At 37.4% G+C, this 26,417-nt stretch overlaps 1 protein-coding gene across 1 annotated transcript; it reads left to right on the top strand.

Annotated features, from left to right (window-relative positions):
* The first annotated feature begins 2,716 nt into the window (after positions 1-2,716).
* On the top strand, positions 2,717-24,578 carry LOC149827552 (uncharacterized). The gene is made up of 3 exons (XM_090019463.1): positions 2,717-3,324; positions 23,948-24,082; positions 24,201-24,578. The coding sequence occupies exons 1-3, from the start codon at positions 2,799-2,801 to the stop codon at positions 24,341-24,343; spliced, it is 804 nt and encodes a 267-aa protein (XP_089875589.1). The 5' UTR covers positions 2,717-2,798; the 3' UTR covers positions 24,344-24,578.
* Positions 24,579-26,417: the final 1,839 nt, after the last annotated feature.

Here is a 26,417-nt window from a genome sequence, read left to right on the forward strand (position 1 = left end):
ATATCTTACCTTTTTTTCTATGTTTGACAGTGTGCCATGGTCTGCTCCAGATTCAGTTCAGCTGACTAAATAGGCTGGAGCCATCACACACACACACACACACAAACACAGTGTGTGTGTGCATTATAATATTTTGCACATCTTCAGCGGTCCAATCCAAAACTAGATAGTGGTCTAGGACTGGACAACAGACTGTCCTGTTCTAACCGACTATCCAGGCTAAGACTGGACAATTGTCCGTCCTGTCTTGGACAAAAAATCACCAAAAAATATATTTTTTTAATTTTAACTGAATTTGCACAGTTTTATTTCCATAAATCTGGTTCAGTTTTAAGAACCACAACCCTGTGTCCACCAGTCTATATGTACACACCTATCCAGGGGACAAATATGTCCAGAAAAAACAACATCGATAGGGGCTCAAATCTGCTCCTCATCACTGTGGCCAGATCTGTCCAGATTTGCCTGATAAAAGCATGGATCAAAACTGTCCATACCTGCCAAAAGTATCCATACAAGGCAAAAACATATATATGCATATGTATACATGCTTCTGCATGTGTATATATATAGAGGAAAACATATAAAAACATGCAGAAATTTGTAGAAAAACAAATACCACATGTTCTAAGGCTTCCTACATCGATTTTTATGGATTAAACTATGAAAAATCAAGATAGAATCAATGGTTCCCTATCAAAACGTTGCCTAAAACTTATTTAAGTTCTTTTTCTCATTCGAGACAAAAGAAAGACCCATACCTTAACTGTAGATCGAAAAAGAATTAAGAACGGATGGTGAAAACGTCAAAGGATTGAAGAAGAAAGTCCTTTTCTTCTTCCTTCCTTCCCTCTTTTACTCTATTTCTTTCTCCCTTTTTCCTTCTCTTTCTTCCTTTTTTTTTGATATTTATATAGGCAAAGAGCGGGTGATGTCCCCCCTTCTCCAGCCCCTTCTAGATGGGTTGGAGAAGATAGTGCAACCCAATATGGGATTCTCTCACCCACTAGAGTTCTGAAATTTTTAAAATTCTTAAGTGTTGACTTTTCAAAGTTTCATTTTAAATAGGTTTTCTAAAACCTTTTTAGCTCTTCACAAGTGTTTAAGGACTCTACTAAGAGTCCTAAACAAATACCAAAATAAAAATTTGGAATTAAATAAAATTAATTAATTATTAAATATTAAATGATAAATAAATATTCAGAAGCTTTCAAAAGTTGCCATATCAACTTGAGAGACTTCTTAACATTAATTAACTTCAATTTAAAGGTGTCCAATGAATTTAAAGTTGAAAATTCATGGGCTTGGATTTAGATTTGGATCTGGATCAAAGATCTAAATCCATCTCCAAAAATCTAAATGGGTCTAGGGTTGGATTAAATCCAGATTAATATGAGTTTTAGATAGAGTCCAAATTCATATCAATTTGGATCAAATTCATGGATCCAATCTAATTCAATTCTGAATCCAAACCAATAAACTATTTATTTAAAAAAAAAATATGATTTTCTAGCAAACCATAGCCCGAATTTAGAAAACTAAAATATCGTTACGCTCAGAATTTCGAGACGCATCAAACGATAAATAACTTGAATTTTGTCTTTGAAATTCACCTAAAAATAACTTGAATTTTGCTTGAATTTAAAGATTGAAAATAAAACTCTTTCTCACGTTTTAAGTGGCTTATTTAGGCCTTGACAATGAGACCTGGACCAAGCCCTACTCAAAAGCATCAACCTAAAATTGAGAATCTATCAATTTTTTTTTATACTTAATCAAATTTTCAAAAATCTCAAGTTTAACTAAGTGTGAAAATACAGGATATTAGAGCACTTGTCTTGAAAAAAAACATATATTTTGTCCAATATTGAATAAGCAACAACTGCTGATAGAACTGTCATGTTCAGTGTCAAGGCTGAAATCTAAAAATGTCTTAGCACTTGCTTTTACTGTTTCACTCCGCACCTTGTTTCATTGGTGAGGATACCTCTTCTTCACTCTTTGCAGAAAACTTTTTGGAACAATAACACCGATTTTCTTCTTCAAAGAGCTTATCTGTATCAAATTAACCAACTGCGAACAACCTGAAATAATGGCATTCCAGCTCATCTCGTTTGAGAATTTCCACAAACACTTTGTGAGCATCTTGAAAACTGTTTTTATAAGTTTTGATTAGAAGACTAGAGTTGTTGGCGAAGATGGCAACAAGTAAGATTCCAATGTTGGGTTTTTTGGCGATCATCCTCCTATGCCGCAGATGAAGATGATGGTGGAGGTGAATTCTAAAGCAGGGATATCAGAGGCCGAAACAATAGCTAACAGGAGGACCAGTTGGCAATACAGGAAACACACCATGGTAGCGAGAAGATCAATCTGCCCGTCATTGATTTCCTTGGAGTTGGATAATCGATCGGATGGGGAGAGAGAGTTCGAAGATGCCAGCGATGAGCTACACCAGGGTGGGGGAGAGAGAGACGTTCTGCCCATCCCTGTTATTTTTGTAAGAGGGGTATGGGAAACGAAAAAAACACTAAATAATGGATGCAACGGACGGCGTTCTGCGCGTTTTCATCGTCCCACGTTTGTTAAAAAATGCAAACTTTTTGTGATTTTTGTCCCGCGCGACTCGCGGGACGTGCCGTCAAACATGCCCACGTAAGCACTTTCTTTCCGTTGTCTTGGTGTAACGAACGTTCCGACTTCCGAGAATGTTTGAGTAAGACGGGGGACGCGGAGGAGGGAAAGGAAAAAGAAGAAAGCAAAACAGGGGACAAAAAAAGGGGGGAGCAGCCATCAAAATGGCATTTCCCATCGTCCTTGGGTCGTCTCCTCTTGCAGATATCCTCTCTGTTCCCACCGATCCCCTGTGCCTGCGTGGATCGACACCGAGATCGGCGGTTCTCCCGCCGCCCCTCTTCATCAAGTTCAGACCCTCGCCGTCATCGTCCAGGTCCTTCGGTACCTTCCCCATCGCCACCCGTGTTTTGGGGCATAGGGCTGTAATTGTAGCGCAGCTAGAAGACAGGCAGTTCGAGGGCGTCAGATTTGCGGCTGAATCGGAACCACCGTCCTTGATCGTCGAATCCTTGAGTTCAAGGGAGTTGGAGTTGAAGGGTTCCAGCGGGGAGGATATTGGCTTGGAAGGCGGCGGCGGCGGAGGCCTTGAAGGTGGGTTTGGAGGCGGTGGTCATGGGGGCGGCGGAAACAACGACGGCAAGAATTCTGGAGACGGGAATCGGGAGGAGGGTGAAGGGGGTCAGGACAAGAACAAGAAGATGTCGATGTCTCAGAAGCTGACATTGGGGTATGCTGCCCTCGTTGGAGGTATCAGAACTCTCACTACCCTTTCTGTTTGTTTTTTCGGTTTAATTCCCTCTTCTTTTGCCATCCATGCGAGTCGTTCTGCATACACAATTTATAAAATTCAGTATGACACACGTATCGGTCCATTTTATTTGCGGTTGGTTCGATCTTCGGTAGAAGGTTGGTTGGTTTTGCTTTGTTTCAGTGTTATTGAGACCCTGTTATGTCATTGTTTTGGGTTTACTTTGTATGAGAGTCTCTTGGTTACCTTGAATGCGTACCATTTCAATGACTACAAGTAGGGTATCAGAAAGACTGACGAAAATCTATAATATTTTTCTTTATTTCTTCAAATTTGGTCTATCTATGCATGATTTGATGCCATAGCAGGTTGAGAAGAGCTTCATCCTGTCTGAAGCTCATTTTGTAGTTTTGCATAGTTTTGACACAGATTATTGCATAAATTTTGTCTGTTGGGCTTCATGGGTGCTCCAAATTTTATCTCTGCTTGTGTACATGTTGCATCAAATGCTCTTCTGCTTTTGCAAGGACTAATCTTGATTTTTTTTTTTTGTGTTTTTGGAATGACAGTTGGGCTAATCTTGATTTGGATTAAGGAGATTTTACATGCCTTTGTTACACTTCGATAAGCCTAAACCCATAGAAATTGTTTGCTTAAAACTTTTCCTTGGTCTATACATCTTGGCACAAAGTTAGGATTTTAGCCAATGTTGTAATTAGCGTGTTAGAACCTGTATCGCATGAGCCTGAGATAAGGTTGCATTGTACCACATCCCAAGATATGGGAAAAAACTTGAATTAAAAATCACAAAAAGTCTGAAAAATGTAAAAAAGGAGAAAATTCTCCAAAAATTCAGAAAAAATAGAATGCAATAGAAAAAGAAGGGACATGAACATATCCATCATGAGTAATTAAACATAAACATGCACTAGTAAAATGTTTGATATGATACTCATAACACTCCTAACAAACATTTAACAAGGGTCACAACTCACAAGCATGGATGTTTGATATCAAAGTTATATATTACATAACAAAACAAAAGAAGAGACATCCTAATCTATCAATCATAATGAAAACGATATTCAAATGATGAATTTTCTTCTTCTCCTTCATCCACATTCATTTTTGGGCCAACATAATCATTGTCATCATCCACCTGAGCCCTCATCTCAGCCTCCAGTTGGCTCTAATCGTCATCACCATCCATCGTCATCACCATCCATGACACCCAGTTCTTTTTCTACCCACTAATTCAATATGTCGAGGTCGTCACGTGGTCGTAGTTGCTCCTCTGGTGTCTTCTCGATTCTCTTTGTATTTGTTTACAACATTCACATACACACACACACACACACACACACACACACACACACACACACACACATATATATATATATATATATATATATTAGAATACAAGTTATATTAAAGTAAATCCACAAACATATATCTTAATGATACCTTTGCTTCAATCTCGTATTGGCGACAAATACAAGATCATTTAATCGAGAGTGATCTGCTTTATTTCCTTTCTTTGTGTGGATGTACTAAAAAAACCTCCAGTTTCTCTCGCATCCACTCGTGTTGCATCCCTGTCGTGCAAACCTAGATAATGAAGGAGAATCTTCACCATTGATCTTAACCAACCCCAAAAAAATATCATGAGAGAAAATCCTTGCAACACAAAAATATATAGTTCAATATAATAACATTGAATTTCAAATGCATACCTGGCTGCAATGAGCCACACAATTGAATTGCGTTCCTTCATCCATTGTCCCCCTCATTTTGTTCATACTTGGTTAACTCCAAATGAATGCCTCTGGAGACTATGATCTACATTAAGTTCCTTAATGGAGTTCAAGATGCCCTATTTGTACCTCCCTATCATACACGAATGTGGGGGAGAATTTGATAGCATGATTGAAGTAAGAGTCAACAACGTGAATGTCTTGATGGAGCTTGTGAGTCCATCTCTTATCAATTACCTTCTTGTTGTTGAAATAAAAAGAAGTTAAATCACGATAATCAGGTTCAACCTACCGATTGCACGCTCAAGTATGATCGGCAGATCAGTCGTCGGCAAATCGGGTTAGTCCGATCGGTTGACTGATCTGATTGAATCTGATCGGCTGGTCTGATATGATTGCAGATCAGGTTGGCAGATCTAATATTAAAATTCAGTTTTTTTTTTAATTTCTTTTTTAAAAAATAAAAATCTAAACTATAATGCTGAAACAAACTAATAAAAACAAATTAATCTATATGCAACAACTATAAAAAAAACTGATCTATATGCGTGCAGAAATTAAGAAATAACAAGCTAATCTATATGCTATAAAAAAGAAAGAAAGAGGGGAGAAGAGATCACCTTATGGTTCGCCTCCGACAGATTGGGGAGAGAGAGTCGCCTTTCTTCTTCATTACGGCTTGTCACGCGCCTTCGGAGGTGAGTTTCGATCCAAGAGAGGAGAAGGAAGAAGAAGAAGAAGAAAGGAAGAAGAAAGAGGAAAGAGAAGAGAGAGAGAGAGAGGCAAGAGAGAGGGGGGGGGGGCATGAATTCCAAGGAGGAAAAAGACGCCCCCTCTCTCTCTAAAAATCCTTTTTATAATATGGGTTAGGGTTAGAAGGGGTTTTTAGAATTTTTCTCAAAAAGACTCTTAATTTCAACGATTTTTAAAATGCCTCAATTTAAGATATTATTTCTAAAAACATGTTAAAAACTAAGATATTTCTCAAACACAAGTGGGTCAAATCTGGAGTTTTAAAATTTTACCCAATTTGTTTATCGGGCTCGATCTAAGTCTTTTATTTGCTCCAATTTGCTCATTTTCACTCCAAATTCGATGGAATTCGACACAAAGCTATATTGTATGACAATGCATCAAAATTGACTAAACACAGGCTTTTAACATTGCATATGCACAATATCATGCATAAAAATATATAAAAATATGAATAAAATATGCATGATCAGTGGTTCACTTCCCGACCACAGTTTTAGGGAGTTTTCAACCACTTTGTCTGGAGGTGTTGTTGTTGACACAACTGTTGTTATTGGTATATCAAGAAAGTGACATCAGTGGATGCTGATTTTCCTGATGTCCCGACATTAGATGTTGATTTCTAATGTTCTGATGGATAATGTTGTGAAATTGTCTACGAAGAGACAATACGCATATACGCACAAATACTTTGAAAAAGAAGTGCACAAAAGCACTCTCACAACACTTGAACAAAATACGCAAAAAGCGTATAAATAATAAACATGCAATAATGCATGTACTTCATAAAAAGCAAATGCTTGAGTCTCTCAAGCTTAGGAAAATACAAAGGGGGAACACCCCTATTTATACAAGAAGAAAGGAGGCAAGAGGGGGCTCCCCAAAGGAGTCGTTGGGGAGCTCCCAACGACTCTATTGGGGAGACCCCCAATGCACTTTTTGAGAGTGCAAAAAAGAAAAAAATAAAACTTAAAAGAATTACAAAAATAATGAAAAAATTACAGCATATTCCAAATGGAATATGCGCAAAATGTAAAATGACAAAAATACCCTTTCGGGTTAAAAAGGAAGAAAAATGTATAAATATATATACTTATATATAGAGATACGTATACATATAATATATGTATACGTATCTCTATGTATATAAGTATATATATTTATACTTACAATATTGATTTTGAGTGTACATTTTAACACCCCCCCTCAAACTTACGGTGTGATAACCGCAAGTTTGTCCAGAAGGAAATGAAATCTAGGCGAACAAAGAGCTTTTGTGAAGAAGTCCGCAAGTTGATACTCAGACGTCACGTATGGTAGATCAATGACCTTCTTCAAGTATTCTTCTCTGACATAATGGCAGTCCATCTCTATATGCTTTGTTCGCTCGTGAAAGGTGTGATTTTTGGCAATATAGATTGCACTTTTATTGTCACAGCACAACTTTGTTGGTTCTCGGATAGGTACTCCCATATCTTCCAAAAGTTGTCGAATCGATACAATTTCCATGGTAGTGGATGCCATGACTATGTATTCGCCTTCAGTGGATGACAAAGAGACTTTCTGTTGCTTTTTACACCGCCATGAAATCAAAGATTCACCTAGGAAAACACAAAAACCAGTGGTGGAGTGACGGTTACTAGGGTCACCTCCCCAATCTGAGTCAGTATAAGCAAGTAATTTTAAATCAGAAGAAGAAGATAGAAATACTCCCTTATTTATTGTGCCCTTCAAGTATCTGACGATGCGAAGAACAACACTCATATGAACGGTTGTGGGAGCGTGCTGAAACTGACTGGCGATGTGTATAGCATGTGATAAGTCAGGTCTAGTAATACTAAGATACATTAGCGAACCTACCAGCTGCCTGTAAGGGGTAGGATCGGTTAAAGGAACACCATCGTCAATTTTCATTTTTGCTCCCACAACTTCAGGAGTTTTGCATACTTTGTCATCAGAAATCCCGGATCTGTCAATAATCTCACAAGCAAGTTTAGACTGAGATAAAAAATAACCACATTGCGAATAAGCAAGCTCAATTCCAAGAAAATATGTCAGAAAACCCAAGTCTGACATCTCAAATTTTGAAGTCAAGACGGACTTAATACCCTTGACTCCTTGAACATCATCACCTGTAATTAACATATCATCAACATAGAGCAATAATATGACAATCCCTGCTTTAGATTTCTTAGTAAATAGAGCAGTGTCAGTATAGCATGAGAAGAAACCATTTTCCAACATTACACTGGTAAATCTATCATACCAGGCTTTGGGAGCCTGTTTCAATCCATAAAGAGCCTTTCGAAGACGAAGAACTTTATTTTCAGGAGTCTTCATGCCTGGTGGGGCATCCATATATACTTCTTCGTTAAGATCACCATTTAAAAAAGCATTTTTCACATCCATTTGAAAAATGTTCCAATTTTTAATAGATGCAATAGTAATGAGACATCTAACTGTAACCATTCGAGCTACAGGAGCAAAAGTTTCTTCATAATCAATTCCATACTCTTGCCCATACCCTTTAGCAACTAAGCGAGCTTTATACCTTTCGAGTGATCCATCGCTTTTAGTTTTAACTTTAAAGACCCATCGACAACCTATAGTTTTCTTTCCCATGGGTAGAGTTTGGAAATCCCAAGTTTCAGCCCTTTTTAGAGCACTAAGTTCATTCTGCATGGCTTCTTGCCATTCTATACATTTTTTAGCTTCTTCAAAATTCCTTGGCTCAAAATAAGAATGAATGGCACTAAGACAAGCCCTATACCGGGGTGAAAAAGAATCAAAAGAGACAAACCGAGTTGGCGGTCTCCTATTTCTCTCAGATCTCCGGTGATCGAGAGTAGGAACAAGCTCACTATATTGGTCAATGGCACTTCTAAAGGTGTCTTGGTTTCTACGGGAGTAGGTTATCGGATCACTTGAAATCCTGTTTTCTTGATCATTGAGAGGGTTATGTTCTTCAACATTACCATCCTCATCGTGGTTTGATGATACATCATCATCACTAAATACATCATCGTTACTAGCCAATAAATAAAAAAGGAATGAGTAATCATAATTTTCTTGTTGAGAAATATTTTTTTCAAATCCACTCTCATTTTCTAAAAACGTTACATTTCTAGAAACATATAACTTTTCATCTCGAAGATCATAGCAACGAAACCCTTTTTGAGTTTCGGAATACCGAAGAAAGGCGCAGGGGATAGCTTTGGGAGAGAGCTTGTCGTTTTTATCCGTAAGTATAAAACATTTACACCAAAAAACACGTAACCTATTATAATCAGGTTCAAGTTTATATAAGATCTCAAAAGGAGATATTTTTCCTAATATCCTAGAGGGTAAGCGATTTATCAGATAAACAGCAGCGAGGGCTGCTTCAGCCCAAAAGTTTTTAGGAATGTTTTGAGAAATAAGCTGGGTCCTAGTGGTCTCAATGATGTGCCTATGTTTTCTTTCGGCCAAACCATTCTGTTGAGGGGTTTTAGGACAAGACCTTTGGTGAATAATTCCGTGATCCTCAAGATATGTTTTAAATTGGTTGGATAGATATTCTCCTCTAGAATCACTTCTAAAAATCTTTATATTACTATTGAATTGATTCTTAATCATTGAGTGGAAGGTTTTAAAACATGTAAAAACTTCATGTTTGTATTTTAGGAAATATATCCATGAATACCTGGAGAAATCATCCACAAAGATAACATAGTAAGAGAAGCCTCCTTTTGAGACAACAGGTGCGGGTCCCCAAACATCGGAATGAACAATTTCGAAGGTTTTAGATGATAACATAGTTCTTTTCTCAAAAGGTAAACTTTGCATTTTTCCGAGAATACAATCATTACAGGAAAAAGAACTTTTACATAGATCCTTTGCAAAATGTAGATAGGATAACTTGGTGACATTAGGATGACCAAGTCTTTTGTGCCATATGTTTATATCTTTGATCCGGGCAACATTACAAAAAGATTTTGGAACTTGGAGAGATTCCATATAGTATAAGTCTCCTTTTCTAAAGCCTTCCCCAATCAATTTCCCGGACCGGCGATCCTGTATTAAACATTTGTCATATGAAAATTTAATATCGCAGCCATGGTCCGAGAGTTGAGAAACAGAGAGAAGGTTTAAGTTAAGTTTAGGTATAAATCTAATTTTTGGAATGAAAAAATCTTGAGTTTCAAAATTACCTATTCCTTTAATTTCAAGAGCGGTTCCATCCGCAGTGGAAACAAAAGATGGAGAAGCATGTTTTGAAAAATCGGAAAGTGAAAACATGTTTGGGGACATATGAAAAGATGCACCTGAGTCCAAGAGCCAAGAGACTTTACCTGGAATGGAAGAGGTAGACACGGCGGCGCCGGATGTAGCTCCCTTGAGAAGAGGTTGAAGAGCCTCCACAATTTGATTCAACGAGAGTGACCCACTTGATGAGGCCTCTTCCTTTTGTGGTACACCGGTGGTGGCCATAGCTAGAAGTTTCTTCCATTTGGGACATACGGGCTTGATATGCCCCGGTTCCTTACAAAAGTGACAAATAGTCTTGCTATAGTCCCTCCTTCCTCTTTGTCCACCATCTCCTCCTTGATTTTGGAATTTAAAATGAGGACGATAGGGCTTTACATTATTTTCGGGTCTTGATACGGCATTAACCTCATGGTTTTCTTCATGATTACAAGGAACCACAAGAACATTTGGTCCTTGTTTACATAGACTCATACGAGTTTCCTCACCACTTAATTTGGTGAGAACATCTTCAAGAGATGGAGGGGTAAATGAGGATAGAAGTGATGACCTTATTTGCTCAAATTCCGGTCTTAACCATTCAAAAAGTTGAAGAACCGATCTTCTTCAAGTTGCTTGTGGCGGAGTTCAATTGCCTCTCCACTCCATTTTGGTTCAAGCATGGAAAGCTCATCCCAAATGGAGGAGAGGTCGGCATAATATTCTCTAATGGACATTTCACCTTGAGTAAGGGAGAGAGCCTTCTTTTGAAGGTAATACTTATGGGAAAGATCTCTTGATGTATACATTTTTTCGAGATAATGCCAAGCTTCCGATGCTTTCTTGAACTTGATAATGTTGGCATTAATCTTTGTTTCGACGGATGCGAAGAACCAAGAAAGAATCTTGAAGTTCTTCATCTCCCATTCGTCGTGCTTCTTGGAGTATTCTTCAAGAGCTTTGATCCTTTCTTCTCCCTCAAGAATCTTGATTTCATTTCCGTCCATCATGGTTATTTTGGGTTCCGGTTCCGGAATTGAACCTTGCACATAACCCCATAATCCTTTACCTTTTATGTGAGCCTCCATGTTCCCGGCCCAAATATGGTAGTTGGACCCATTCAACTTGAAGCCAAGCGCGAAGTGAGACTCTTTTTCACCCATTATGGAGAAAAGAAAAGGAGAGGGAGGCGTACCAACACAATGCTTCAACTTCTAGCTTGCACAAGATCCTTCTAAAATATTTGAGAAGCGAGATCCACCACTTCTACTTCTAAGAATCCGAAGGCACGGTTTCCGAGGCACTTTAAAAAAGAAGAATCCCACGATCCTTGATCACCAATCGAGCTCTGATACCATGTGAAATTGTCTACGAAGAGACAATACGCATATACGCACAAATACTTTGAAAAAGAAGTGCACAAAAGCACTCTCACAACACTTGAACAAAATACGCAAAAAGCGTATAAATAATAAACATGCAATAATGCATGTACTTCATAAAAAGCAAATGCTTGAGTCTCTCAAGCTTAGGAAAATACAAAGGGGGAACACCCCTATTTATACAAGAAGAAAGGAGGCAAGAGGGGGCTCCCCAAAGGAGTCGTTGGGGAGCTCCCAACGGTCACAATTGTGACCGTTGGGGGCTCCCCAACGACTCTATTGGGGAGACCCCCAATGCACTTTTTGAGAGTGCAAAAAAGAAAAAAATAAAACTTAAAAGAATTACAAAAATAATGAAAAAATTACAGCATATTCCAAATGGAATATGCGCAAAATGTAAAATGACAAAAATACCCTTTCGGGTAAAAAAGGAAGAAAAATGTATAAATATATATACTTATATATAGAGATACGTATACATATAATATATGTATACGTATCTCTATGTATATAAGTATATATATTTATACTTACAATATTGATTTTGAGTGTACATTTTAACAGATGTTGATTGCTGATATCGGTCGAAGAACAAGTCTGAAACCCAGTAATAAAATACAGATTGTGTTAAGCTACAACTAAGATTTTAACTTAGACTTCGAGAATTGTTGTGTCCGTTTTGAGTATCCGCGGGTTTAATGAAAAGTGAAACTAAAATTGTGTACATTTAATAAGAGCATGCATGCAAAAGAAAACTCTGATAGTAATTTAATAAGTTATTCATGCATTTTTACTGTTCTGTATTAGTTCATGCATTCTTACTTATTTTGTCTCATATGAAAATTGTTATTGCATGATACTTGTTTTAAATGCTTGAATGGTAAATTGATTATGAAATTATTATGGTGATATTCTTCTGAATTTACGCATGAATTTGATTTATGATCTTTCCTTTCTATTTGGATTTTTAGAGGAATTCGTACAAAGAATCTCTGGTTCTTACCCGGTATTTTAAAATGTTTTTCAGGATTAGGAGCTCAGTGATGGGGTGACTGCTACTTGAAGCCTGCGAGTTTGCGTGACTCCATGTTACAAACTTTATTTATTTATATTTCATGACATTCATTTTATTGGTTAATAAAGTTGGTTATTTCCTTTGTTGATTCAATGCACAATATCTTGTGGTATGGTAATTATTAAGTCTTTGAGGCTTTGGATCCTTGGGTTTGGTTTCCGCAATTGTTTAAAAAAAATTCACTTTTCACGAGGATAAGTTGGGGTCATTACAAACAACAAAACTTATATGGATCAGGTGGCTATTGAAAGATCTTGGTGTAGACATTCGTGAGAAGACTCCTCTTTATTGTGACAACATGTGTGCAATTTACATTGGGTCTGATATATTGAATTTCATTAGAGCACAAAGCACATAGAAATTGATTGTCATTTTACCATACTTGCCTATGAGGATGGAATATCTCGCTTTCGCATATGAAAACCAAAGAGTAAGTAGCTGATGTGTTCACCAAGAGTCTCTCTCTTTTTTCACTTTAGAATATTTCTTTCCAAACTTCGAATGATTCCATTAGCATCGTCTCAAGTTTGAGGGGCAGTATTGGAATGTAATATAGTTTTCATGTTTCTTTTGTGCTACCTCACATTAGTGTACATATATTTACTTGTAGGGATATATTTGTATTTTTACCTTAGTTGTAGAGTCAACAAGTTTTGTATTGTAGTGTAACTAACAGCACATCCCCCTTTAAAGGGGTTGTATTCTCTCATTCTTTTTAATGAAGCAATTTCTATCTTCTTCATTCTTCACCAAACTATGCAAGCATCAACCCTCATATATGATCTTGACTTTTGTCAAGATGTGTTTCTTAGCAACATGCTATGAAGCGAAACCCAAATGTTCATTTGGTTATCAACATGAGGAACATATTCCAAAGAAACTTACTCCAATGATGAAGAGAATCAGGTAGGTCGCATCTTCATAAAGATATCTAAGAAGAAAATCTTTATCATAATTGTTGAAAAAGTCAATGTGAATACTAGTCTCGTCTTCAATGAAGAATTTTATGAAGATGACACACATATCTTATTGGCATGTTTGAGGCACATCAAGCATAAAATCATTGTAGGAGGAACATATCATATATGGGGTGATTGGATCACACGATTTGAAAGTGCAGATTCAGATCCATGACAATAGACAAGTTTACAAAGGTTGTAACTTTGTGCCTTGAAATCGGAGGATTATCCAAAACTCTAAAAATGCAGGGATAAAAACTGCAAAAGAAGGAAACAACATAGATTTGATGTACCTTTAAAGCCAATCCCATACCTGAACAAACAAGAGCGAAGCCATTTTATAAGGTTCTAGACTACTAGACAAGTCTTTGTCCAACCCAAGTATTGTTGTTGGCCATTTTCTGGTTGCACAAGTATTGATTGTCCATTGATTTTGAATAGGATTATTCTGAAAATTCATCCCCCCAAATTATGCACCCAGAGTCAAGATTCTGTGATCCAACAATTGAAGGTGCATAAGAATGCCCTGACGATTTCCATGATTTGAGGCTGCAATCTTAGGTATTCAACCATTGCAAGAAAACATGCCGGAATATGTACAATTGGAGGCTTGTTGTAATATTGTGTGTTTTTATACTATGCTAGACTTAGAAATTTATGAAAATTTGGCTAAGTGTTGTAGAAACATCGGTAAAACACTCGATGTTAGGTTATAATATGTGAGTCCAGGCTTGGCCCCGGTCTCATTGACAAGACCTAAACGGGCCAAACAAGATATGATAAAAACTTTTATTTTCAACCTTTAAAATCAAGCAAAATTTGAGCGAAATTCAAGTTAAATTCATCCAAAATTCGGAGGCGAAAATCAAATTATATATCGTTAGATGCACCTCGAAATTTTGAGTTCAACAGTATTTGATTTTTCTGAATTCGGGCTACAGTTGTCCCGAAAATCATATTTTTTCAAAAAAGGCCCGCTTTGATGGGATCGGGTCTGGATTGGATCAGACCGGATCCGGTCCATATGATCCAAATTAATATGGATCTGAAATCAGTCCAAGACCCATATTAATTAGGATCTAATCCAGCTTAGGATCCATATGGATTTTGGATATAGATTTGGATATTGGATCTATATCCAAAATCCAGATCCAATAAAATTAAAGTTTTAAAAATCAGAATAAAGGTTTAATTTGAAGATATCTAATGTTAAAAAGACTCCTAGAGGGATAAGGCACCCTATGAAAAATTTTAAGTAATTATTAAATATTAAATAATTAATTATTTTAATTGTAAAATTAATAAATTCTGAAATTTATTGGATGAGAGCAGCGAGGGTTTCTAGAGGGGACGTCACCCTCTAGAAGAATCCAATAGATAATTAGAGAAAAAGAAAGTGAGTAAATAAAGAAGATAAGGAAAAAGGGAAAGTGGTAAAATTGAAAAAATCAACAAGAAATCTTGAGAGATAAGGAAAGGAAGTTGGAGATAGTCTCTCATATGGGAATTTCTATCTCCAGCCATATGGGACTCCTTAGGGGGGGGGGGCACTCTCTAGAGGCCTCTCCCCATTATAAAACTTAAAAAAAAGGGAAGGAAGAAAGAAAAGAAAGAAAGAAAGAGGAAGAGAGAGAGAGGGGGAGGGGGAGGAAAGAAGAAGAAGAAGATCCATCTCCTTCTCCGGTCATCCGATGTTTTCTCTGATCTTTTTCTATTTCCAACTAAGGTACGGGCTTCTCTCTTGATTCAAATAGGAAGAAATAGTGTAAATGAGTTCACGGAATGTTTTTGGGTGGTATGAAAAACGAAGAAAAGAATGATAAATCCGATTATATATATATATATATATATATATATATATATATATATATATATATATATATATATATATATATATATATATATATATATATATATATATAGAGAGAGAGAGAGAGAGAGAGAGAGAGAGAGAGAGAGAGAGAGAGAGAGAGAGAGACAAGGACAGATCTGTCCCGTCATGTGTACGGACAGATCTGTCCACTGCAATGGTGGACAGATCTGACGAGACTATTTGATACATGACACGAAACTGTTCATGTTGCACATACGGTCATCAAAACCCAAATCTCAAAAGAATTTATTTATTTTTGGATTGATTATCAAACTTATTTCAAAACAGATTTTTATGGACTGCTAACAGCCCAGCCGGCTGCGGTCGGCTGAGCATGTTTTACATGCTGTCACGCCCGGCCGACGGTGAGTACTCTGTGATGCCCAGCTGACTGCAGTCAGCTGGGCAGAACCTATGTATCACACCCCAGCCGTCTGCTGCCAGCTGGGGGGTGGATTCATATAAAAAAAAAAAAGAAGAGCAAAATTTTAATCTGGTAAGCCCAACCAACTGCAATCGGTTGGGCAATTGTTAAAACAAAAAACAAAACAAAACTATATATATACATATCCCATGATTAGATGCTTATGTTCATACATGTTCGATATTCAGATTTACTCATGTTACATGTCTAGATTTTTACATGTTTGATATTCAGATTTTTACATATTACATGTTCAGATTTATTCATGTTAATGTATAGATTTTTACATGTCAAATGCTTAGGGTTGTACATGTTAATTGCTTAGGTTTATACATGTTCAATGTGCAGATTTTTACATGGGAAATGCTCAGATTTTTACATATTTCATGTTCAAATTTTTACATGATCGATATTCAGTTTTGTTTTACATACTACATGTTCAGATTTCTACATGATAAATACTCAGAATTTCACATGTTACATGTTCTGATTTTTACCAGGTAGATATTCAGATTTAGGCATGTTGTATACTCAGATTTACACATGTGAGATATTCAGATTTATGCAAGTGAAATGTTCAGATTTATGTATGTTAAATATTCAGATTCATGTGTTTGACTAGGTCTAGATTATGTATTTTTACTTATGGTCGGACTGTCATGCATGCTTTCATGTGACCAATATGTATGTTTTCATGTAACTGTTAGGCATGCTTTTTATGTGACTACCATGCCTACTATGTGACTGTTCATGAGCATTGAAACTTCACTAAGAGCATGTACTCTAGTGTTGAAAAAGGGGTCATCATACGCATGCAAAAATTAACATGAGAAAATTAACATGAGAGTTAATACAATAATGGAAGGGTTGTGCATATTATGAACACTTAAATTGTTGAAGTTGCTTACTGTTGCATCATCAATAATCATATGCATGCTTGAATGAAATGCATGAGACAAAATATGAGAACAAGTTGTGTGTTCCAAGCGTGTGTTTATATGCATATGAAATTGTTATACATGCACATTCTTATTATGTGTGCATGAATGTGCATTTGTGAGCATGTTGAATGATTGCATAAGTTGTATGCTCATTGTAGTTTTTGCATGTAATGCATGAGTGGTCGAAATGTGCACCACTGTAGGTCATGTGAGCCGCGAGCAGGTGTTGCTCTAAGCTTTGTTGAATGCATTGCAAAATTCATAAAATTTATTGGTTTTCTAAATTAATTACATTGTAAAATACTGTAATGAGCCAAGGTCTCGTGTTGTGCTTTGCATATTGATTTGCAAAACAAATATTATTTAAATAATCTTTCTTTTGATAAAAAGATAAAAGAAACCAAAACAATGTAATTATTGTTTCTTCCTAGATGTCCCTTCCACAGTGTGGGAATCCTGGATGGCAGTTTTGGAGAACTGTGAGGATACTAAAACTCCGTGTCCGATTGTGCCCCTTAACTCGATATGGTGGTTCACCTTCCAGTTACGATTTTAGGGAGTTTCCGTCACTTTGTCAGGGGGTGGCGTGTAGATACAACTGTTGTTTTGGTATAGCAAGAAAATGATATCAGTGGATGTTGATTTCCCTGGTGTCTCGACATTAGATGTTGATTTCTAATGTTTCGATGGATGATGTTGATTCTTGATATCGATCGAGGGCCAAGTGTGAGAGCTAGTCATAAAAATACAAATTGTGTGTTAAGTTACAACTGGAGACCGAACTTGAACTTCGGGAATTTGTTGTGCCCGTTTTGAGTATCCGTGGGTTTTAATGAAAAGTGAAAATAAATTTGTGTGCATTAAATAGGGTTATGCATACAAAGAAAACTCTGATAATAACTTAATAAGTTATTCATGCATATGCATTTATATCATGCATATTAATTGTTCTGCATTAGATTATGCATCCTTATTTGTTTTGTTATATGTGATATGTTGTTGTATGAGTATTTTTCTTAAATGCATGAATGGTTATTTAAATTATGAGATAGTTGTAGTTATGTTCCTCTAAAAATGTTGCATGAATTTGATTTATGCTTTTCTTGTTTGTTTGAATTGTTAGAGGAATTTGTACGCAAGATCTATGATTCTGATCCCGTATTCTTTATATTTTTCGACTGCGATGAAGAGCCTAAAAGACCTGCATGATGACTTTGACATTTTACTTTGAGATAGAGTGACTCTATTTTGCTTTATTGATATTCATTTGCTTATTGTTCTCAAAATTTAATCATTGATAAATAAAATTAACTCCGCCTGTGTAGTTATACACTGCCGGTCCCAAGCTCGGATAAAAGAGGAGGGTTGCGGTAGGCCTGTGACAGCCAGCATAAAAACTGTCATATCCTATGAAAATGAACCAATATGAGAATTTCGTTGGGGCGTTCCCTACTGAGCGACGCGCTGTACTCTCTAGGCCCGGAGGCAGTGATAAATGTGCAAGGGTTGCTAGGTCGTCGCCCAGAAGCGACGCGTCACACCGGCGCCCGGGTGTGGTGTCAAATAGGCAAGGGTTCCCTCACTTTGTTGGACGGGTGGGGGTAAAGAAGTTAGTCCAAGACCATAAAATTAGGTTAGCCACTTGGAACATAGGGTCTTTAACTGGTAAGTTGGTAGAGTTAGTAGATGTTATGTGTAGGAGAAAGATTGATATTTTATGTCTTCAAGAGACCAAATGGGTAGGTGAGAAAGCTAAAGTGATAGAACCTTGGGGATATAAGATTTGGTATACATGAATAAATAGGAATAGGAATGGAGTAGGGATTGTTATGAGTCGTCAGTTTATAGATAATGTAGTTGAGGTCCGTAGGAAGGGTGATAGAATTTTACTTATTAAATTAGTATTAGGTACGGATATTATTAATATTATTAGTGTTTATGCACCTCAAGTAGGTTTAGATGATTCCATTAAGCATCAATTTTGGGAAGATTTAGATGGAGTAGTACAAGAGACATCTTATGGAGAAAAGCTTTTCATCGGCGGTGACCTTAATGGACATGTAGGCATTAGTAGGGATGGATTTGAGAATATCCATGGAGGCTATGGTATAGGAGAAAGAAATGAAAGTGGAGAAAGGATTTTAGATTTTTGTTTGTCCTATGATATGATCTTAGCAAACACTTGGTTTAGGAAGAGGGAGTCTCACCTAGTAACATTTAAAAGTGGGGTTAATACGAGTCAGATAGATTTTTTCCTACTTAGAAAGAGAGATAGGGGTTGTTGCATCGATTGTAAGGTTATACCAGGAGAAAGTGTAGCTACACAACATAGAGTCTTAATTTTAGATCTTAGAATTAGACAATGCCGCAAAAGGGATAGACATAGGATAGATCCTAGAATTAAGTGGTGGGCACTGAAAGGAGCTAAACAAGGAATGTTTGTAGAGCAGGTAGTTAAGGAAGTTGATTGGTGTCTCGAGGAGGATTCAGAATCAATGTGGAATAAGATAACGGGTGGTATGAGAAAAGTAGCTAAGGAGGTATTGGGTGAGTCTAAAGGCGGTGCACCACTAGGTAAGGATACATCATGGTGGAACGAGGATGTCAAATTAGCTATTAAGGTTAAAAGAGAGTGTTATAGAAATCTAAGTAAGAGTCGTGATAATGAGAATTTGGGAAAGTATATGATAGCAAAGAAGGAAGCTAAAAAAGTTGTTCGAAACGCGAGGGCTAAGGTATATAAGGAGGTTTATGACAAGTTGGATACCAAAGAAGGCGAGAAGGATATTTATAGGCTTGCAAAGATGAGAGATAGGAAATCGAAGGATTTGGGTATGGTTAGATGTATCAAAGATGAAACGCAAAGGGTTTTAGTCAAAGATGAGGAGATTAAGGAGAGATGGAAAAATTATTTTGATAAGCTATTTAATGATAGTCATGCTCAAGATCTTGGAGACTTCTCCATTCCTTTTCATGAGATAAATCGTGACTTCATGCGCAAGATTCAAAAGAAAGAAATTGCAGAGGCTTTGAAGAAAATGAAATCAAGAAGGGCAGTTGGCCCAGATGGTATACCTATCGAGGCTTGGAAATGCTTGGGAGAGAAAGGTTTAGAATGGTTGACAAATCTTTTTAACTTGATTTGGCGAACAAATAAGATGCCTAATGAGTGGAGGAAGAGTACTTTGGTGCCTTTATATAAGAATAAGGGTGATATACAAGATTGCACAAACTATCGTGGTATAAAACTCATGAGTCATACTATGAAACTTTGGGAGAGGGTGATTGAGTCTAGGTTGAGGAAGGTTGTCATGATATCGGAGAATCAATTTGGTTTTATGCCTGGAAGATCAACTATGGAAGCTATACATCTTCTTAGACAACTTATTGAAAGATATAGAGAGAGGAACAAAGATTTGCATATGGTTTTTATTGATTTAGAGAAGGCATACGATAGAGTACCTAGGGACGTTCTCTGGTGGACAATGATGAAGAAAGGTGTTTCTCTCAAGTACATTAGTATAATTAAAGATATGTATGAAGGAGTAGTAACCAATGTCCGCACTTGTGGAGGGGTGACAACCAATTTTCCGATAACGGTTGGGTTACATCAAGGATCTGCTTTAAGCCCTTTCCTATTTGCGATAGTGATGGATATGCTTACGAGATCAATTCAAGAAAATGTACCGTGGTGTATGTTGTTTGCTGATGATATTGTTTTGATTGATGAGTCTAGAGCTGGGGTTAATGCTAAGTTAGAATTATGGAGACAGACATTGGAAGCTAGAGGTTTTAAGTTGAGTAAGAGTTAGACTGAATATATGGAATGTCGGTTTAGTAAGCAACGAAGTAGTGATGGGAGTGTAGTGAATCTTGGTGAGCAAGATATACCGGTGAATGATTATTTCAAATATTTGGGATCCATCATTCAAAAGTATGGAGAAATTGATGGAGATGTAAATCATAGGATAAAGGTTGGGTGGATGAAATGGAAAAGTGCTACTGGAGTGCTGTGCGATCGTAGAATGCCATTGCGGTTGAAGGGAAAGTTTTATAGGACGACTATTAGACCCGCTTTACTATATGGTACGGAATGTTGGGCTGCCAAGAGACATCATATTCAAAAAATGAGTGTAGCTGAGATGCGGATGCTTAGATGGATGTGTGGAAATACAATAAAAGATAAGATTCGGAACGAAGAGATACGTAAGAAGGTAGGTGTTGCACCCATTGAAAATAAGATGCGAGAGAATCGTTTACGGTGGTTTGGACATATTCGGCGAAGGCCTAATGATGCTCCAGTTAGAAGGTTGGAGAAATGGGAAAATATATTAGTTAAAAGAGGTCGGGGTAGGCCTAGGAAGACTTGGATGGAGATGATAGGAAAGGATATGAATGCTTTGAACCTCACCGAGGACATGGCGTTGGATAGAAATGATTGGAGGAAAAGGATTCATGTGGAAGACCCAAAATGAATTTCTTTTTTGGTTCATATCGCTGACCCCAATTGTTTTGGGATGAAGGCGTAGTTGTTGTTGTTGTTGTTGATTGATAGTTAATGTAAGATCCCTTGTGGCTTTGGAATGTGTTATGTCTATAAGGCCCTGGGTCTCTGGGTTTGTTTTCGCAATTGTTTTTTTTTTTTTAAAAATCACTTTTCAATGGAGATGAGTTGGGGTCGTTACACTTGTACATGGGCACACACCTCCAATAATAGTCTGAACATGTATGCCAATGTTGCTAAATGCACGCTTCAGGGCTCAAAAAAGTGCGTCTCAAAGTGAAGCAGACCAGGAAATGCCACAAGGTGCTAGAAAAAAGTGCAAATGGCTTGAGGCGTGTGCCTCGTGAGTCTTGAGTTACGCTTTTGCCTTAAGGTGTGCCTCAAACATGAGGCATACACCTCAAATGGCATAAATTCAAATAGGGGTCAAAGCCCTTATTTGACCGCAATTTAAAAGAAAGAAAGCATAAAAGCATTAATGGAGAAGGGGGCTCTTATTAGGGTATGCGCTTTCCCTTCTCTTTCACTCTCCTTTTTTTCTTTCTTCTTCTTCCATTCTACCCCTTCTTCTTTTCCTATTTTTTCGTTCAATTTTTCTTTCTTCTTCCATTCCAACCCTTCTTTTTTTCCTTCTTCTTCTTCCATTCTCTCCTTTCTTTTTTTTAATTTCTTCTTCTTTTTCCTTTCTTTTTTTACCCTCCTTTTTCTTCTCTTCTTATTTTTCTTTCTTTTGTTCTTCTTATTTTCCTTTTTTTTTCTATTCTTCTTTTTTTCCTGCTTCATTTTTCTTCTTCTCTTTTTCTTTCTTTTCCACCCCTTCATGGTTGTAACGACCCCAACTCATACTCCTTGAAAATGCGATTTTTTTTATCAAAATCATTGTGAAAATCTTCTAAAAAACCTGGGGCCTTTACAGTTCCACTCCCAATTGAATAAAACAACCAACAACAATAGAGCTTACAATTATCATCCATATCAAACCAAACCTTTATTGAAATAATAAGTGATAAGTCTCGAGACAATTGCACAAATGAAATTCAGAGTGCAATAACAACTAAATGAAACAAAGATAAAATAAAAGAAGACTGAGCCACACTAGTGATGTAAATGATACCTTGATAAATTCTGATTCTCTAATTGTTATTTGATTATTCATTATTGATTCATAAACAGTGTATTGTTTATTTGTGTTTTTTATTTTGTAAATTTTTTTATTTGTTTTTGTTAAGCTTATGCTTTACGCTTTGAGGATGATGCCTTGATTTGTAGGCTGGTCTTGTGCCTCGTTACACCTCAATGCTAGTAACAACATTGATGTATGCATTTTCTTTCCACACATTTGACATATGGTGCCACTTTGTTTAGATCTTGAAGGAGTAGGCAGTAGACTTGTCCTACATCCTCTAGATCGTCCTCTATGACCTCTAAAGCTTGAGCCACCTTGTGGGATGTTTTGAGAGGTTGCAACAACCATGGCATCATGATGTTCTTCATTCTTTTGAGATGCTGAACATCGGCTTATGTTCCAGCAACATGATGTGAAGCTTGTCAAAGTTTGGGCGTGGGATGCAGCTGGCAAACATAGTAACAAACACATGTTTGTTACCTAGTCCTCGTACTGTTTTCATGCAGATGTCTTCATTAGATAAAGGACTTCCAATAGCATTTAGCTGGTCTGCTTTTTGCTTCACACGATTAAGGCACTCTAAAACATTAAAGTTATCTCTCTTGAACTCAATGTATTTAGTCTTCAAGCGGTAGATCTTAGGAATTAAAATCTGTTCGAACCACCCATGTAAGATCTTCTATAACTCTTCAGCTAAAATTCCAGTGAGAATATACAACAGAACTTCTTTGGACAATATAGCAGTGTTAAAAGCGACCACACTGATCATTTTTCTTCCAAAAAACATACTTTGGGTTCTTGACTATAACTACAAAAGAAAGACCTCTTTCCTTTTTATCTTTTGACTTGTCCTGAGGAATGAATTCTTGGGGTATTAGGATCGATTCGTCGAGGTATCCCATAAGATTATGACTGCTATTCGAGTTTTTCAATAACAAGTTGGCTTTAAAAGGATGAAGAAATAGGAGAAGAATCGGATGTAATGACATAGGAAAAGACAAATAAATAAAGAAATACAAAATAAACGAAAGGAAGAATATATCAGAATGAATTCTGATATCAGATCTAAGACAAAGAAACAGGAATAGAGATGCTGATGTCAGCAATATGGCTTGACTTGGATCATATCTGAAATCAGACACCATGATGAATCTTGAAATATATATATATATGGAAATGTCCTTTTTGCTAACTGATATGATGTCATCCTGTTCAAGGGTATAGGGGCTTAGGTCAGATTAGATGCGATCTGATCTGATTAATGAGAAAACAAAGAATTTGAAGGAGAGATTGAAAAGAAATTAGGGTTCAGTTTAATCCAGACCCTATACCTATATCTTTAACAGGTCGTGACTTGCACAAACCTATAAATATTATCTCAGATAAATTTGGCTTTGCGTATCTCAGGATGATTTGGGTCATGGCATAGCTTGAGCCCATTTTAGTACTAATTAACTGTAACATCAAAGAGCAAGGTCAGATATATTTTTCTTCCTGTTCTTGCGCAATCTGCTGCCAATTCCAAACTATACATGTATGGCTAAGATGTGCAACTGCAGTTTAGAATCTGAACGTATTTTTTCCTGAATCATTGATATTATGGACAGCTGGTGGAGTCATGGGTTTTGTCAAAGGTGGCAGCAAGAAATCACTTGCTGCAGGCGGCTTTTCAGCCTTGTTACTCTCTTATGTCTACACACAGCTTCCAGCACATCCAGTGTTTGCATCGTCCCTGGGGCTTGGTAAGAATCATCATTGTTCACAACCTTTTGATCTCCCCCACCTGTCGATGTATTCACATTGATCTCTTATATTTCCTTTATTTTGTGAAAGCTAAGCTTGTTGTTGCCATGGGTACAGGTGTGTCTGCTGCACTTCTGGTAGTAATGGGTTCTCGCTTCAAGAAATCGGGGAAGATATTTCCAGCAGGCGTTGTATCTCTTGTTTCTATTATAATGACTGGTGGCTACCTCCATGGAGTAATGCGCAGTCTGCATGCATAATCCTCGGAATCACATAACCGTTTTGTCACCTTTCAACTCACTTCTTGAGCTTTCTGTAGTTTAGTGGCTCTGTATACCCTTGTTTGTTAATTTTGCATATTTTGTTGCTTCTTGAACCTTTTGTGGCTTAGTTTTCCCTTATGCAATGGTTGAGGTTTTTCTTTTTTCTTTTTTTTTCCCCATGTGAACAAGTGAGAACTTTAGTAGATAAGCATGGCTTTTCACTGGAGGACTATAATTACGTGTTCAACTGTGCTGCAATGGTTGAGGTTGTTTTTCTTTTCTTTTTTGACGTTTTATAAGATGAATAAGTGGCAGAACTTTAGTAGATAGCTTTCACTAATTATGTGTGACTTGATGTTTCTATTAGCTGGAAGACTAGTGCTTGTAAGCTGGGGATCTATCAAAATGGTGATGCACGCCCAAATATAAGACTCAGAAAGGGGCCTGACTTTGATGATTTGGAATACCTCCTTGCCTCATCTATTCATTGGTCTTGCTTGGTTGCTTGTCTTTCAACCAAGTCATTGTTGCCTAGTCTTGGCTCAAAAAATAACAGTTGCAACGTGAGCTAAAGTCTGTCAAACAAGACCTTAATTTTACCTTTCCCTTGATTTTCCAACGCATGGCTTATGTTATTGGTCGAGGCCACAGTTTGAAATGTATGAGTGCCCCCTGAATCTCACACGTTTTGAGACTCTGATGTCCAAGCTATTTCTAAAGAGATGAGAATTGCTAGTGGTGGAAACAAGGGGCATGTTTGCAATGCCTTGTTATTCTTGGATTTTCTCAAGATCCAGTGATTGTCAATCACAACACTTTCTCATGGTTAGTGAAACATGAGAGTATGTACATGTGATAGACTGATATTTCTAAAGGGATGAGAATTGCCAGTGGTGGCATGTTTGCAATCGTTTCTAGTAGACAAACTCTACTGGTGGCTATGCAATCAAGCAGTTATTCAATCACATATCAGTGGGGTACTTAAAAATGCAAAAAGTTGGAGGGGTGGAATGGAAGCCATTGTCTCCACAAGTTGTCCTCTACTTGATCCGGGTGTACTTGTGCCTCTTCATCTGGTTTGCATCATGATGTGGTAGCAAGTCAGCCTGTTCGGGTTAACAATTTAGAGATACTAAGGCGTGAGAAACTCATGAGATCATGAATGTTTGCCTCCAACGGAGGATTATTTCAAAGGCTCAAGAAAGTGTTTTGACAGGGAAACTATGAAGTGCTTTCGCTTCAGGACCCAACTGTATGGACAGCTTCACCTTTGGCTGGTTTTTGGCGAACGAGTCCTAATCAAGAAAAGTTGCCTCCAGAGGCTCTAAGTAAATCTTTAATAAGGATCTGTTTTGGAGCCTTAAATTGGAGGTGTTTTGTGGTTTCCCCTAGTGTTCTTATGTTTACTGTTTGGGAGCAGTGTTGTCAGAACACTGCATTAGGAACCTGAGTTGACAACCCTAACACCACATTTCAACAACATTCGCCCAGAGAGTATGTTTTTGGGAACTCCATCGTCAACACCAGATTTAGGCAAAACCATATTTTGATAACACATGAAAATGAAGTTTCCATCTCAATGCACACACCCACAAACAGAGCTTAAAATTTGTCCTGCACAAGCCTGTAGAGCAATGTCTCATTCAGAATGTTTGGGCTGACCTCCCTGTGTTTCCAGTCACCTACCGTTCAACATGGGAGTCGCCTGTTGAGTCCTCCCGCCAATAGCAGTCAATTCAAACATTGGAAATAAGCAAAAAGAATCTTATCTTTTGACATATGATGCAGAGGAACTTGTGTTGATCCTCCCTGTCCAACCAATGCATCTGGATAGCATCGCTGGTAGGAGCTGTCAGTGAACGTCTCCTTGTGGTGGGACTTTGTAGGTTCAAAACCAAGTGGTACATTGAATAATAACTGGTGGGGTCGGTCTAACCGCAGCTTGCCTTTCAAAAAAAAAATGCATCGAGTCACATCCACGTAAGAATGTGAACATTACGGCAAGGAATGAATGTAGGATAGGCCCTACAGTAAGAAAAGGTTGGTAGTAGGTCTGCTGTGTGCATACATG

Source organism: Nuphar pumila, chromosome 10 (assembly GCF_984573655.1).
Source record: "Nuphar pumila chromosome 10, dmNupPumi1.hap1.1, whole genome shotgun sequence".
Classification (NCBI taxonomy): Eukaryota; Viridiplantae; Streptophyta; class Magnoliopsida; order Nymphaeales; family Nymphaeaceae; genus Nuphar; species Nuphar pumila.

What these genes read in the sequence shown, in the direction of transcription:
- LOC149827552 (XM_090019463.1), top strand. Translation starts at nt 2,799, where the DNA reads ATGGCATTTCCCATCGTCCTTGGGTCGTCTCCTCTTGCAGATATCCTC. An exon ending in GTATGCTGCCCTCGTTGGAG is followed by an intron (nt 3,325 to 23,947) that starts GTATCAGAACTC and finishes TATTATGGACAG; the next exon opens with CTGGTGGAGTCATGGGTTTT. An exon ending in TGCATCGTCCCTGGGGCTTG is followed by an intron (nt 24,083 to 24,200) that starts GTAAGAATCATC and finishes CCATGGGTACAG; the next exon opens with GTGTGTCTGCTGCACTTCTG.